Below are 16953 nucleotides of genomic sequence, written 5' to 3' on the forward strand. Positions count from 1 at the left end.
TTGTTGAAAGACACATGCAAACTTGCAAGTGACAGAGAACACATCATTAATCTGGTTTGATTTCTCCAACAGGTGTGCACTCCCAGACTGGACCTCTGTTAAATGCTGATGTATTTTGTTTGTTGATGTTTCTGTTTTGTTACTAACACAGTCTGTGGTTATGTTGTATCTATGCTGTTTGTTCTTAACCCTGCTGTTCTGTCCTCAGGTTCTGCTCCTGTCCACTACTCAGTTCTAGACACTGAGCTTGTGGCTCTTGATGAAGCCTTTAGATTAGCAGCAGGTTAAACTAGTTAAACAGTGTACAAATCTACACTGATTCATGCTATGGTTGATACCACCTTAACTGTTAAATTACTAAATGATTATTGTCATAAAGCTTAACATAAGTCACTGCAGAACTGATAATAGCTCATGTTCAGTGGGGAAGGAAATGGCAATATTTAGTTTTGGTCCAAATAATCAGTTAAAATTCATCCCATGTTTTCATGTTTCATATTATTATTATTCAAGGACAGAAACAAACTTTAATATGTATTTGTTTTTTTATTTAGGAGAAAAAAGAGCATACAAACACTTTGTTTCAACTCAATCTCAAACATAGAAAAACAGAAAAATAAGAATAATCTGATGGATTAATACAAACTGTTTGATTGACAGACGATCAGAGCAACGAGAGCAGAGAAGTTAAATATTTAACTCGCTGATCCTGAAAAGAACTTGAGTCTATTTGAGTTTACAGAACTCTGCTGTGTCTCCATGAAAATAATAAAAAAAACAGACTCCGGCGTAGAGAGGCTGAGTAAACGTGGTGTGGACTCTGTGGATCGGAGTCATGGTGTCAGAGACTCTGTAGAAGGACAGAAGACCTGCTCTGTGGTCCAGGTAAACTCCCACTCTGGAGACTCGAACACCTGAGACTTCACTGGTGATTCTGTTGTGATGAAAATAACAACTGTTTTGTTTACAATCTAAAGCCCAAGATTTGTCATTGAATCCAAATAAACCTTCATATGAACCCCCTGATCTGCTGATGTTCTTGTACGTCACTGCTACTTTGACTCCTTCTCCTCCTGTCCACTCCACCTCCCAGTAACAACGTCCACTCAGACTCTCTTCACTCAGGACCTGACGATAATAAGTGAATCTGTCTGTGTGATGAGAATAAGACTGATCTTCCTTCATAAATGTCACTTTTCTGTTTCCCTCAGATAAAAACAGACGTTTGTTTGCTGTGTTTGGATCCAGTTTGATTTCCTGTGAATATCTGAGGAACTCAGCTCTGCTCTTTGGTTCTGGTTCTGTCAGTAAAACCTCTACTTCAGTCACAGTCAATGAGATGTTTGTCCACGTCTCTGTCAGGACGTCCTTCAGTTGACCTCCGACCGTTGCCACAGCTGCTGTCGCGTCCTCAAAGTATTTCAGAGGACGGACGTTGATGGTGGACGAGTGTGTAGATGGACTGAGTGCTGACAGTGAGTAGTAGTTGAGGAGAAACTGGTTGTCATCCTGTGTGAGTGAGAGCTGCTTCAGTTCAGCTTCTCTCTTCTTCAGCTCAGTCTTCTCCTGCTGAAGCTTCTCCTCAACGTCTCTTACTCGACTCACTTCAGTTTGCTGCTTGGATCTGATCTGCTGCTTCACCTCAGAGCTCAGCTCAGTGAAGATCTTGTCAGTGTCCTTCACAGCTTTATCAGCAGAGAGATTCAGAGCCTCCTCCTGCTGTTGCAGCACCTTCACATCTCTGTCTATGTCCTGGACTCTCTGCTGGATTTCTTCTCGACTCATATCCAGTTCTCTCTGCTTCTCCGTCCTCTCTGCTGCAGCTGAGACTGTGTTGTGGTCTTTATGTTGGTCCACAGGGCAGAGATAACAGATGCACTGCTGATCAGTGCGGCAGAACATCTTCATCACCTCGTCATGGCGAGGGCAGATGTTCTCTTGGAGGTTCTTGCAGGGCTCCACCAGCTTGTGTTTCTTAAATGCAGGTGATTGATAATGAGGCTGGAGATGTTCCTCACAGTAAGAGGCCAAACAAACCAAACAGGACTTGAGAGCTTTAAATTTCCTGCCTGCACAGACATCACAGGCCACATCTTCAGCTCCAGCATAGCAGTGATGAGCAGGAGCAGCTTGGAGTCCAGTCTTCTTCAGCTCCTTCACTAACTCTGCTAACATGGTGTTTTTTAACAGTTCAGGCCTTGGCATGAAGATCTCTCTACACTGAGGACAGTTGTAGATCCTCTTCACATCCTCTGAGTACCAGTGGTCTTTAATACAGTTCTTACAGAAGCTGTGTCCACAGCTCAGAGTCACTGGATCCTTCAGAAGATCCGAACAAATGGAACAAGAGAAACTTTCTCTCTGCAACTGAACTCCTGCCTGTGCCATTTCACCTCTCTGTCACCACGACCATATGAGCTTCTTGTCCTCAGATGTGGAACCAGTTTGAGCTTTTAACTAAACAACCTGTGACAGAGCAGTGAGTAGAGCCTGTCAGATCCTGCTCTTCACCACCTGTCGGCTCCTCCTCCTCCCATCGTCAAACTGCACGTCATAAGATTTTTTTTAGGACTTATTCAGACTTTGTGTGACAAATAACCTGGAGAGGGTTATTGTGCTGTTTCCAGTTTGAGTGGTGAAATCCTCAAGTAGGTGGTGTTGCAGTGTCGCCTGGGAGGTGATCTGAGCAGTGATGCAATGCTGTCAGGTATTTCCAGTCGTTCCTGTCACTGCTTTGTGTGACAGCGAGGTGAAAACTCTATTATATCATGAACATTCTTTGGTTATGAAATGAAAACTCTGTGGTTATGACGTGACAACTCAATTATATCGTGAAAACTCTGTCGTCATAAGGTGAAAACTATGATATCATGAAAAACTCACGTCATAACGTGTAAACTCTATTATATCGTGAACATTCTCTGGTTATAAAGTGAAAATTCTGTGGTTATAACCTGAAAACTCTATTATATTGTGAAAACTATTATATTGTGAGAACTCTGTGGTTATATCGTGAAAACTCTTATATCATGAGAACTATTATATCGGGAGAACTCTGTGGTTATATCATGAAAACTATTATATCGTGAAAACTCTATTATATCGTGAAAACTATTATATCGTGAGAACTCTGTGGTTATAACGTGAAAACTATGATATCGTGAAAACTGTCGTCATGACGTGAAAACTATGCTTACGTGAAAACTCTATTATTTCGTGAAAACTCTGGTTATAACGTGAAAACTATTACTAAAACTAGTATATCACCCTATACCTGCCTAACACCTTCCTACAACATCTGCAGGGAGTCGGCTCCCTGATACCTCCAGTAGACAAAAAGGTGTGAAAACACCGCCTTGAATGGCAGACTCTTGGTCTATTGGACGAATACAAAATGCCATTTATGCTATGTTGTACTATAACGAGTGAACATTTTGTTCCGCGAAGGTCAAACGTCTTCTTATATTTGTGCAGTGCACCGTGGCTCTGCCTTCACCTTCAGCTTCGCCTGCACCGCTTGCGAAGAGGCAGAGTTGTTTGGATGAAGAGTTGAACCGGTTTGTCCAGGTTGCTCAATTGGGTGCCTCATGTATTTTAAAGGACTCAGTGAGGACTTTTTTGTGGTATGTCGTCCAAAATGTGACAAAAACCTCATACCAAACTATGTCCAAAATTGTAAAAAAAAAGATTGTGTCAAATGTCATAAGCGTCCAAAAGGTTACCTAAACATTGCAGTATGGTTAGGCGTCCAAAACGTGACAAAATGTCAAACTGTACTATGTCATGTCATCCAAAATTTGACAATTTTTTGGAAAACATTTTTTTGGTCCAAAATTTGACAAAAACATCACACTATACTTTGTCGTCCAAAATTGGGCTCTATCCAAACACTCTATCCAAACATTCAAAATAGGCCAAGCCCACATTTGGCTTAAAATACAAAGGATAAAAGAAAACATATTCTTATTCATAATACACACTACCGTTCAAAAGTTTGGAAATGGCCTTATTTTTGAAGGAAACGCACTTTTTTCAATGACTATAACATTAAATGAATCATAGATACACTCTATACATTGTTAATGTGGTAAAAGACTGGTTTTTAATAGAATATGTAAATAGGTGTATAGAGGCCCATTTCCAGTATTCTAATGGTACATTGTGTTTGCTAATGGTGTTAGAAGGCTATTGGATAATTAGAAAACCCTTGAAAACCCTTGTGCAAATGATGTTAGCACAGCTGAAAACGGTTTTATTTTGAATAAAAAAAATCTGGCTATCGAAGTTCAAGAAATCAGAAAAAAAAACTACTAACAAGAAGTGGTTTGACTCCACAGAAATGTGTATGTATATATGTATATATGTGTGTTTATACAGATTTTGTTTGTAGTGTGTAAATAAGAATGTATCAACAATGTTGATAAATATCGTAAGCATGGCCTAAGCTGTGGGCGCCCCCTTGTGTTTGCTGCGTAAAAACTCATTTTCACCACTGAACATTAATAGAGTTTGTTTTGGGTCACAAAAATGGGACATTTTGGACGCCTATGATGTTTTTGTAAAATTTTGGAGAAAATTTGTGTCAGATTTTGGACGACATAGTATAGTATGACATTTTTGTCAGGTTTTGGACACATAACTATACTTCTCATTTTAGCCACTTAAAGGTGAAGTAAGTAGTTTATAGTGCCATCTAGAGGAGAGGCTGAAATTAACAACAAAGAACTGCTCCTCTGCTCACCCCCTCCCTTCCCTGAGCGCTACGGTATCCTCAGCCGGTCAAATGTCGTCCTCGTCGTCTTTCTCCGTGTCAGCAGATGAGGTTCGTGAGGCGAGGGAGAGGGCGAGCTACCGCGGCCGTAGCAGACGAAGCGGAGAGAGTGGAGGCGGGACTTCTGCTACATATAATCATATAAACCCATAAATACTACATAGTGTCCCTTTAACATGAATAAGAGTTTATTTTGGGTCACAGAAATGTGACAATTTGGACATCTGTGACTTTTCTTTTACAAAAAATTTACACAACATAGTATCGTATGACGTTTTTGTCATGTTTTGGACGCCTATTGACTTTCTTCTTTATCGAAGATATATGTGTACATTTTTTTTAATGTAAATATTAGCATTTTAGCGCTATAGTTTCCAGGTCATGTGACTTAATGACTTTAAATGAGCACAGAAACATAGTACTAGACTGCCTAGTCAAGACACACCTCTTTTAATTCCATTTTAATATCCCCCGTATTTATTAACATATTTTTTTAATGTAAATATTAGCATTTTAGCTCAATAGCTTCAAGGTAACGTGACCTAAAGACTCCAAATCAGTGCAGTAACATAGTACTGAACTGCCTAGTCAGGACACACATCTTTTTATTCTGTTTTAATACCTCCTATATTTTTTAAATACATTTTTAATGTAAATATATTTATTTGCCATTATCTTTTTTAACAAAACAAAAACGTCATAATATAGTATGTCGTCTAAAATCGGTCAAAAAAAATCATACTATCGTATGTCGTCCAAAACTGCCCTCTGGTGGACAAAAGTGATATTACATTTAGAGGCGTATTTGATTCACGGCTGCTCAACTGTTGAAACTGCCCTCCGGTGGACACACATGATATCCTGTCAAATATACAGTGGCCCTGGACTACACCATTACAAAAACACAACAACATTGAGAAAATGCATGTGACGGCTGATTCAAGCTGCAGCTCTGCTTTGTCACCACCAGAGAGCAGAGTTGGCAGACACGTGGATGCAACAGGACAGAATCACAGCTTCATTGAGTTATTCCTTCAGCGTCCTTTACCTTTATGAAACGACTGGTCATAAATAAGCAGAGGCAGAAAGAAGCTGGGCAGAGGTGACGCACACTTTACTGTCAGCACAGCGTGTGAAACAGAGGACAAGGACATTTAAAACGTTACAGCGTGGTGTTTTCTTTTGCCTTTAAGGGCCTTTTAAATTCAACCTTGAGCGTATGTTGTGCATTCATGAAACGTAGATGTTATTAAACATGGATTTTTCAACGCTTTTGTGTTCATTTATCAGAACTATTATGAGCTTGAGGGTTAAGATAGGAATTGGCCCTTTATCTTACCTTGAGTCAGCACTTTCTGACTGTTCACTGAAGTTTGGACTCGCTCACGCTCCCACACCAAAGTTCATCGAGAAAATCGTGATTTTTAGCTCGCAGGAACGCAGGAGCTGCTGGTTTTCAAACACAGAAATAAAAAAAATGAGACATTTGAAGTTACAGATGGAGACTCCTGTGTGCTGTGATGTGAAATCGCTGGTTTGTTGCAGTGACAAAATCTCAAGTTTCCAATATGGGAAAAGCATTAAACATGTTTTTAAAATATTGTTAATTTGAGTCGGCATCGATTTTTTTATGAGGAGAGTCTTTTTTCAGTGACTAAAATCTGTTTTTCCTTTCAGGTTGTGTATTAAATAAACATTTGTTTTCTGACAGCTGTCACTCACCTTGTGTCAAATACAAAAATATCAACATAAATTAAGGATTTAGTTTATTTTGAATGTGAAATAAAGAACCATTTTCTTGTTATTACATAATTTACACGCAATTTAATATACAACTTTTTAAAAGTTTATTTACGACCCAAATTTCTGGAATTCACGAACCACAGGAGGGCGCCAGAGATGACATGGCGAGCACAGAGCTTTGTGAGGTCATTGGATCATCAGAACTTTAACTAATTAAAACCCAATAGTTTTTTTGGTCCTCGACACGACCAGACATTTACTTCTTATATATACACACACGTATACACATATACATATATATATATATATATATATATATACACATTACATATAAATATATATATATATATATATATATATATGTATATATATATATATATATATATATATATGTATATATATATATATATATATATATATATATATATATACATATATACATATATACTGTATGTATGTATGTATATGTATATGTATTTACAGTCAGGTCCATAAATATTGGCACTCAATTGGTTTAGAAAATAAACAACCATAGAATGTACATTTTGCTCAAAAAATGTTGTAATGTAACGTTGACGTAAGTAAGTATTTTTTCACTTATAAACGCGGGTCGAGTAAATTTAACAGAGAAATTAGACATTTTTAGGAAAACATATATATATTTTTTTATGTATCTTTTATTAAATCTGCTTATCCTGAAGTGTTTCAGCAGAACTGAAACTTCTCCGGTGTCTAGTGTTTGTCTGTGTGTGTGTGTGTTGATTTCAGCTGTCATTAAACTTCAGTCGTTATGAACGGGGCTTAATGGAAAAGGTCAGCCGTCCCCTCGACTCCCTCATTTACGCTGAGTTCCTGGGTGACGGGCGGAGTGACGGGGGAGTGACGCAGCCTCCGAGGACGAGAGGAGAGCTTGTTAAAGAGGCCATTCATCACATTTCTCCAGACATGGCGTCCAATTTGAGAGGAGATTTGTTTATGTTTACATAGCAGCATGAACAAGGACTCGCTTAAGGTTCTGCGCGGCGTTCAAAGCTGATGGTGGGAGTGCAGTGAGATAACAGCGTGTGTTATTAAAGCAGAGGGAAGTCAAGACTCTGTGTGTGTGTGTGTGTGTGTGTGTGTGTGTGTGTGTGTGTGTGTGTTTAGATATGTTTCACGAGTTAATGATGAAGGACACAGCTGTGGTCAGGAGATACACACACACACACAGGCAGAGTTATAATAATAATAATAATAATACTGTGCTGAATGTAAAAAATAGAGTTGCTGCAGGGAGTCATGTTCAGGTGGTGAATTACTCAGTTATGACAATAATTCATTTTCTAACCATGAGCGTTTCCTTCGATTGTTTTTTAAGGAACATTATAGGATTCATTTTATAAGGTACACCTGATCCACTGCCTATGTTTGGTCTCTGTGAACAGAAATGATGCATCATTATTTGTTTGCAGGCTCTGTGCGAAGCAAAACTATCAGACCTGTTGGTGTTTATGCTTGTTTTAGGAAACTAAAGCAAGAAAAACAACGTACATGATGTTGCCCTTCCTTGGGCATTCCGATAATCGATAAACCAGAGCAAATATTGATATTTTAATGAACAAAAGAAGTCAGTTTAAAGCAGGGGAATCAACCCAAATTACTATTACTATTATTAGTGTCTCATTTGGTCAATAGGGAGGCGGTCACATGGAAAAAAATTGAAATTATAATATTTAAGATATATAATATTTCACAGAATTTCTTATCTAAACATATTTATATGATGCAAAATTAATCTAAACTTGAAAACCTGAAGTACAACAGTAGCCTCTCACAAAATAATATATAGTTATATATGCACTGCGCACAATTAGATATTGAATAAAATAGTATTGAGACAACAAATTACGTAATAAAAGTAGGGTTTAAACTTACTGCACATTTTGCAGTTAATTGTGCACAATAAACATAAAAAAAGGGATTTTACAGAGACCTCTAGTGTTGTTTGTTCAGTACTGCATTAAGGAGAATGATTTACAAACCACCTGTCGCAGGTGATGAAGTTAATTTAACTTAAAGGGGAAATAAGTAGTTTATAGTGCCATCTAGAGGAGAGGCTGAAATTTACACCAAAGACCTGCTGCTCTGCTCACCCCCTCCCTTCCCTGAGCGATACGGTATCCGCAGCCGGTCAAATGTCGTCCTCGTCGTCTTTCTCCGTGTCAGCAGATGAGGTTCGTGAGGCGAGGGAGAGGGCGAGCTACCGCGGCCTTGGCAGACGAAGCGGAGAGAGAGGAGGCGGGACTTCTGCTACAAGTAAAGAGACGCTTGTTTTGTTCTCTCGCGTTTGTCCTTACAGGCTCCGGTAGAAACATGGCGTCTCGCTGCTAACAGTGGCTATGCAACCGCGGTCCGCGGTCATGTTATTTAACATGACTTTTTGAAACAAAAACTATTATGCAGCGACTAAACAATGCAGGAGCACATAATATGTATAAAAAAGTGGATTTTGGGTTATATAAACCCATAAATACTATTGTACCTTTAAAGTGATAGTTCGGAATTTTGGACATAAGACCTATTTTCCAACTCAGCCGGTGCGATGGAGACGTCTGGAGAAGTTTTCAAGAAATTTAATTCAGTTCTTCTAGTTGCCGAGAGCAGGTGCCGTCCAATCAGCTGGACGAGCCAATCACAGAGCAGCTCTCTCTTGATTAATCTGCAGTTTTATAATCCAGTAAGCAATCGATTATTATTCATATAAGAAAAAGGCAAATGGAAAACACAATTAAGCTTAATTTAATCTGTTTATGTAAAAAAAATAAACCCATAAAACTACAAATATATGTATAAATCCAGGGGGCGTGGCCTGTAACTATAGAAATCCATGTGGAAGAATAGACAATGTGATAAATAATGTGCACTGTTGGTGAGGAAGATCAGATTCAATTCAAATATGCTCATAAATCTGATTTGCGCTGCAGTCTAAACAAGGCCTAATACATTTGTTTACTGGAAGATTACATCTGTAAACGCCGTCTCTCGACTGCAGGATCACTTGGACAAATAATCTGTTCAGACCGGCCTCTAAAAGAGTCACTGGTGGCAAATATTGAGAAAAAAACATGATTTTGGAAGCAAATGAGTCCAATAATCCCTGCATGTTCAGCTTCAGAAGGAAACCTGTTAAATCCTCCTCTGAACTGCCCAGAATCTGACTCTGGAAGGCATTGCAGCTCAGAATTGTCACAGTGTTAGTCGCCTGATGCTCGGGGATTTATTAGTTTGACTGTTTTCACACAAAGGGCTACCTGCTTGTGTTTACTGTTGTCTGCTCTCACTGATTATTTGAGATAATTGCCTCGGAGCATCTGGGGGATTAGGAGAGGAGGGAGAACTTTAAATATCCCAGAGTCCCACACTGCTATCGCTTTCCTCGCTGCACAATGTTAGCAAACAAACGTGGTCGTGCTAAAGCTCCTGTTCAGCATATGTGAACATACTCACAAACGGTCCAATTATATATTGTGATAATTCATATTCCTCACAGCTGTGGTATTTGTTTAGCTTTACTATTTGAGAGCTTTTTCCAGAAGAAAACCTGAATAAACTTCTCCTGCACCAAATCCCATAGAGAAAATCACTGTTTTTATCTCACAGGGACACAGGCTGCAGGTCCACTGCTGCCTCCTGTGGTCAGTTTGTGTCACTTAAGTTCACCAGAACCAAGGTTTTTAAACCCAGAAGTCACAAAATAACAAATTTAAATGTGCTGAAGGAGGCAGCAGTGGATCAACAGCTGCTGTGGACTGTGACGTAAAAATGAGTGATTTCTCTATGGGATTTGGTATGGGGGTGAGAGCATATTGGACAAAACGTCCAGTTTTCAGATGAAAAATGTTATCTTACAATGATAAAAACACATTATAGATATTATAGACTATGTTTTATAAGGTGAACCTTTTGGAATGTGGCTAAAATTTAACATCGCTACAGGCAGCCATGTCTCAGTCTGCTTCCTGTTGCTGTCAGTGCACAGCGTTACCGTTACCTCACATAAACCCTGTTTAAATGAAACCTGAATTATCCATTTTAATATCCAGAGCCTACATGATTTTATGAAGCCTTTGGATTTTAATTGGGATTTCATGAATGGCTGATGACAACAGGTAGGTATGAATCCTCCCACGGAGACGTCTCGCAAGAAGTTATAGGATATAAATGAAACCACCTGTTTGGACGGAGAGTTCCTCTCTTCTGGGAGAGTCACCAGACTGATGGGCGGCATGGGTGGTGAGGGGGGAGTTTAGAGTTCATCGGGGGTCTTCATCATCTGGTGTCAATTTATCTTACAAAACTAATCAGGCCACCTGCTTCAGCGTGTGCAGCCGCTGAATTTCAATTCATATACCCCCCCCTCCCCATTTAAATCTGGAACTTGTTGTTGCCACCGGCGGACACAAGAGGGAGCTGCATCATCTGCTCACAGCACAGATGAAGGATTCTTCAGTGAGAGGACACTGAGACGCTGAGAGTCGCTCTGTTCTTCAGTGGAAGGAACAGGAGGAAAAGCTTCAGATTTAAACCTGTCGATCTCATTTCTCACATTGGATGTTCCTTTTAAAATTAAAATAAGTAAAATGTCTAAATACAGCGTTATAATACAAATTTTTTGCTGCGATACATGAAACTGAAACAGCTAACGCAATCGATTATTAGTCGTATAACAATAAAGGCAAATGGAAAACCCAATTAAGATTAATTTAATCTGTGTTTTTGTCGAAAAACTATCACAGATGTGGCAATGTGTGTACGTCAGCAGGGCTGTTTCAAGGAACTTCAGGGGCTCCAACTCGGAAACAAACCCCCCACACTCTCTTAAATTACCGGATAATTAACTACAAATTTAAAAGTTCCAAAGTTCCAAACTCTAATATCTCAAGTTTGTGGATTGTCTGTTAAGAAAGTGACTGACTGCGATTTTTGTCATTTGTTGAAAAAACCCTCATCACATCTGGATGTCAATCAAAAAATATACGTAAATTCTGGGTGGGAGGAGTCTGTAAAGAAGCTAAGAAGCAAAATCAACTCATTGACGCTACTGACGATATAAGTAGTCGGACTAACGTGTTTATGTGACTCAGTCTGACTAAAATCAGACTAAGTCTGACTTAGTCTGATTTTAGTCAGACTAAGTCTGACTCAGTCTGACTAAAATCAGACTAAGTCAGACTAAGATAGGAGTAGTAGTAGTAGTAGGAAAGCATTGTGACTCCGCCATTCATACTTGCCTTTTACAGTGTCTCTGAGAGGCAGGTGTGTCCTTAGCTGTTTTGTGGCCCTGTGGGGAGATTTTCATCCTGGGTGCCCCCTCTTTCTTTTTATGCTTTTGACTTTGCTGTGAAAGAGAAAACACAAAAACATCCGTTTATGGGCTCATTGTCCACGTTATTAAAGCACACACACACTCTAAAGGACGCCCATGTGGGTCTGGCTGCTCGCGCGCTCCGTCTTCCCACCCGCCGACAGATGGATGGGGTTAATATCATAATTAAGCACCTCAGCCAACAGGTTCCTGTTTACCACTCGGTTGCTAGGCAGTGACATCAGCTGATCCCTCCCTCCTTCCTTCTCTAATCCCTCTCTCTCTCTCTTACTCACTCACTCACTCTGTGTGCTCTCCCTCAGACAGGCAGCACATACGTGGGCACACCAGTGTAGAGGTGCAGAGGAAAGACAGGAGAGAGAGCAGGAGGGGGGGTAGGTAGAGTAGTGTGTGTGTGTGGGTGTGTGTGTGTGTGTGAGGCAGTCAGACAGCATGGTCTGGGTCTGAGGATAACACTTGGAGAAAGCAGCAGCAGCAGCAGCAGCAGCAGCAGCAGAAGCAGCAGCAGCAGAGTCCACAGGTCCATGTAGCCCGGTGTGGTGACATCCACAGCTCAGCTGGACCCAGCACCCACCCAGGACCACCGGGGGGGTGGGTCTTTGCTTGTGTTATTTACATTTTTTTTTTTCAGAACAATTTATTTTGAAATTTAATTTAATTTAATTTTAGGACTTCTTTTCCTGCTTTTTGGGGAGGGGGGCTCCGGGCTGGACCGCATGCATGACACAACGCAAAGGCGCGAAACCCACCATCAGCATCCAGGAGCACATGGCCATTGACGTGTGCCCCGGCCCCATCCAGCCCATCAAGCAGATCTCGGACTACTTCCCCCGTTACCCGAGGGGCCTCCCCCCTGCTGCGCCCCTCCAGGCGGGCCACGCCGGGCCCCTGCGCTCTGCCCTCTCCACCTCCTCCTCCTCCACCACCTCCTCCACCACAGCAGCACCTGCTGAAAGCGAGAGACCCAATGAGGACACCCCGGATCGGGCTTGTGCGGGAGCCACAGCCGCCTCGGCCACCCCGGCCGCCGCCGCCACCGTACAGGCCGCCAAGAGGGACGAGGAGCCCGACGTGGAGGCGTACGACTCTGACGACTCCAGTAAGTGATGTCTCCATCATCTCCACTCTTTAACTTCTTCCCTCTTCTTACTCCGTATTTTACCACCGGTTGCCAGGCGTCCGTCCTCCAGCTGTGTGTCACCTTGTCTTCTGTCCATCTCCTCTGTCTCCAATTGGCTCGTGCGTGTGCGTGTGTTTGTGTGTATATGTGTGTGTGTACTGCAGCTAACTCTTCGACAGACGGCCAACTGTTGCTGCTGCAAAGAGAAAACCACAGCTCCCTCCTCCTCTCTTTCTCCTCCAGCTGAAAGGATGATATGTGTTATTTCATTTTCAGAAACTGATTACATGCATCTCTCAGTGAGTGTGTGTGCGCGCGTGTGTGTGTGTTTGTGTGTTTTATCACCCTGCCGTCCACAGGGTGTCGATGGGCAGGTCGAATGATTCATCTCTCTGGTGAAGCTTCACATTGGTCGTCTTTTACGTGACTGCACCTGTAGTCGCTGAGCAAGTTCCTTCCTACTGTGTTTCTCTTTTGTTGTCTTTTCCAAAGCGTAAAGACATTTTCTTTCCTTCTTCCTATCCCCCCCCACCAACCCCACCCCCTGTTCCATCAGAGGAGCCTTTGCTGAATGTCATGTTAGAGGATTGTGTGGCGCTGAATACAAATGATCAGCTTTGAGAGCAATTAGGAAAAGAATCGCGCACACACAGTTTACACATTTTCCTAAGGCAATGGTTTTTGTTATCAAATATATTTCTTGAATACACGACAATAACAATAAGAATATATTTATAGAGACAGAAAATTATTGATTTATATAAAATGGCTTCCAAAATTGACTCCATCCATGCTTAATGCAGCTTTTTATTCTTATTGGTTATGTTTACTGTGGTAGCCCATGGCCTCGTGCAAGAGGAACTTGGGTTGCCGGTTCAAATCCTGACAGGTCAAGGTGCTGGGGTTGCTTGGGTTAATTGGACAGTCCAAACTGACCCACTGTTTTAAATGTCTAATGTTTAATGATGATGTTTACTGTGGTAAATCATAATAACGAAGTGCAGCAGTTAAGAATTAACATCCGTTTTTCAGCGCTGTACTATAAAGATGTCTCTTATTCCTCTTTAAATCTGCATAACTTACATTCCTAAACGCCTCATTACTTTGCCGGTAATTACTTAAAAGATTAATTCCTGTTGCGTAATTTCGAATGGTGGTTGTATAAAGACATGCAAGTACTTTTTCTTCCATTTAATTGTCTGAAAAGTTCCTACCGTTTCTGTTCAAACAGTCCCGGCGCAGCAGAGATTTTATTCAGCCGCATGTATAATTGATATATTCCATTCTGTATTCATCCATCTTTGATCTCTAATTGTGGAACACCAAGTATTTAATGAAATCTGCTTTTTTTTTATTTTCCAAACCTGAGTTATGACCGCATAGGGTTAGGTACGTTGGTTAATTGTTAACAATAAATAATAGGAAAGAGCCTCTATCAATCTAGAATTCCACAAATGCAAACTCCATCTCGCATTTTATTACAGTAGCAGTGATTTCTACCATGGAGTTCGTTGTCGGAGGTTAGCAGAGCAGTGTCTAGCATGGCTACTACATCATTAGCACAAAATGCTCATGATGATGTGATTTTGGCAGTTTTTCCCGCTATTGTTGGAGTGCGCTTGCTCCGACAGAAAACTTACGCGATGAGGGAACACTCTAACCCCAACCCTAGCAGATTGGCCAGTGCTTGTGTTGGATTATTTGGATAGCGATCAGATTCCTACCCAACTCTGTTTGCGTCGCGTATCGGCTCCATCGTTAGGTCTAACGGAACACAACAATGCAATTGAGTGGAAGGCAGGAAGTCAAATACCGAAGCAACGTTCAGCGTCCGTTTTTTTGTTTTGTTTGTTTTTCAGAATAAAAGCCCAGATGTATCACAAGATGACACAAAAGATAAACTCTCTGTATAGTACTTTCAAATTAGATAGAGGATCATCTACGTGCACATAATAAAAGCAGAAGCTCTTAAATATAGCGTTCTCTCGTTGACGGGTTAACAGAGGGTGCCACGCTACGCAACACGCATGCTATGGAATCCCAGGGTCAGTGCTTTGGTTGTTGATTGTGCGCCCTCTGCTGGTGTATACTGAAGTACACAGAACGTGAGTTCTGGAGAATTGACAGCCAAATGAAAGGAAAGCAAATGTTGAATTGTTCAATAGATGAACTGACTGATGCTTAATCATCGACATCTCTAATTTCTACAAGCATCTTCTCAGACAGAGGGCTGAGATTGAAAGATGCTGCTGTCGCATCCTTTGTCGCAAAATCTGCGCGATGAATCACTGACGGACTGAAGGAGTCAGTCTGTTTTTCCCTGATTTGTCAGTGAAAATGGCCCGACTGCAGCGCGCTCTCTCAACAACATGTTGCTCTCAGCGAGCACAAAAGCAGTGAAAACACTTCAGCTGTCGACTCTAACAACCCCAACCTCCCCCCCCCCCCATCTCCTCCTCCCTTCTCCCATCTCCATCGCCGCCGTCGTTCTCCGGCGCACAAGAGACTTGTGATGGCAGGTTAATGTGTGACAGCAGTGCAGCTTCTCTGAGAGTTAATCCATGCAGAGTGGCAGTGAAGAGGGGAGGAGGAGGGGAGGCTCAGGCCATCTATAATCCACAACTGGTCAGGAGGAGGATGGAGAGGGGGAGGGATGGATGGATGGCAGAGGCAGAGGCAGAGGCACGTTGGACCTGGCAGATGTTGCTCCCTGACCTCGGCCATGCAACCAGGCTCTCACTCCCATGGGGGAAAAAGGGGGGAGATGGCGAGATAGTCACAACCAAATAGCGAGAGCAGTCCTCGCTTTGTGGAACACTTGGCTTTTGTGTAAAGAAATGACTTTCTGAAGGGAAAAAAAAACCCAAAACTGCAGTCACAGCCTCTCAGCAACTTTTGTTCAGAAGCATTGAGTGAAAACAAAGTGTTGATATTGTAATGGCTTCTCTTCATTTTACTGCATTATGCCCAACACAGGAACTACGCTTCATACATAAAAAAGGGGTTTCGTCAGGGTGAGTACAACCTGGAAGTAACTATCAATTGAACAGCCACCGGGGGGCGATATTAGAAGTAGAACATCATTTTTTGACCGACATAACAACTATTAATCAATTTGTCGAATAAATAATCAGCAGATTAATTGAGTTTCCTGGTATTTTACGACACTTGTGGAATGACTACAAAAATTAAAGATAATCATAAAAAGGTACATTTCATTTTATTTTGAAAACCAAGGCTGCTCTGCTGGTTCATGCAAGGAGCCTCTGTGTCTCTTTTGATTTATAGCTACAGTATAGGTGTTCAAATTATTATTTAAATTGAACAATAACATAAAATCATGTATTTTATTTCCCAATAAAATTACCAATTACTTATCATTAGGAAGTAGTCACACTTGCCACAAATGCCAGTTTCCTGTACAAATTAGGCCGTGACAGTTGATTGGTGTCCTTCGTTTGTTGTAATGCACAGTCCCACCACTAGATGTCACTAATTCTTACATACTGGTCCTTTAATAGAGGTTTATATTTGACATTATGCAATTTTTATGACCAAAATTAAAGCGATACCATGGCTAAATTTTGAAACCCACAAAACGTTTATCATCCAAGAACTCCACCGTACTCTCCAGGCATTTATATATACATACATATATATTTATGTGTATATATATATATATATATATATATATATATATATATATATATATATATATATATGTATATATATATATATATATGTATATATATATATATGTATGTAATGAAATATACCAGCCATCTTCCTGTTATGCAACACGCAGATACAAGTTCCACGCTCTAGTCTTACAAACAATATTAAGTAGAAATTCACTCCTTCCACACCTGAAACCACAGGAAATGCTTTTCTACCTGTTGCTGTAATGTGCAGCCGAGCATATGGAGATAAATTAAGTCTCGCTCTGGGCAGCTG

General features: G+C 40.9%; 2 protein-coding genes across 2 annotated transcripts in view; one reads left to right on the plus strand and one right to left on the minus strand.

Moving 5' to 3' along the window:
• Positions 1-726: 726 nt before the first annotated feature.
• LOC310927019 (tripartite motif-containing protein 16-like) overlaps positions 727-16953 on the minus strand; it is a gene marked incomplete at both ends in the record, with an annotated part of 193184 nt that continues 176957 nt past the window's right edge. Inside the window, one exon of the mRNA XM_083889254.1 lies at positions 727-2220. Coding sequence (XP_083745380.1) covers positions 727-2220 — 1494 coding nt within the window. The remainder of the gene's footprint in view (positions 2221-16953) is intronic.
• Positions 12600-16953, plus strand: part of doc2b (double C2-like domains, beta) — a gene marked incomplete at both ends in the record, with an annotated part of 113355 nt that continues 109001 nt past the window's right edge. The window contains one exon of the mRNA XM_083889256.1: positions 12600-12978. Coding sequence (XP_083745382.1) covers positions 12600-12978 — 379 coding nt within the window. The remainder of the gene's footprint in view (positions 12979-16953) is intronic.

Source organism: Microchirus variegatus, assembly GCF_963457635.1.
Source record: "Microchirus variegatus genome assembly, chromosome: 5".
In the NCBI taxonomy this organism is placed as follows: domain Eukaryota; kingdom Metazoa; phylum Chordata; class Actinopteri; order Pleuronectiformes; family Soleidae; genus Microchirus; species Microchirus variegatus.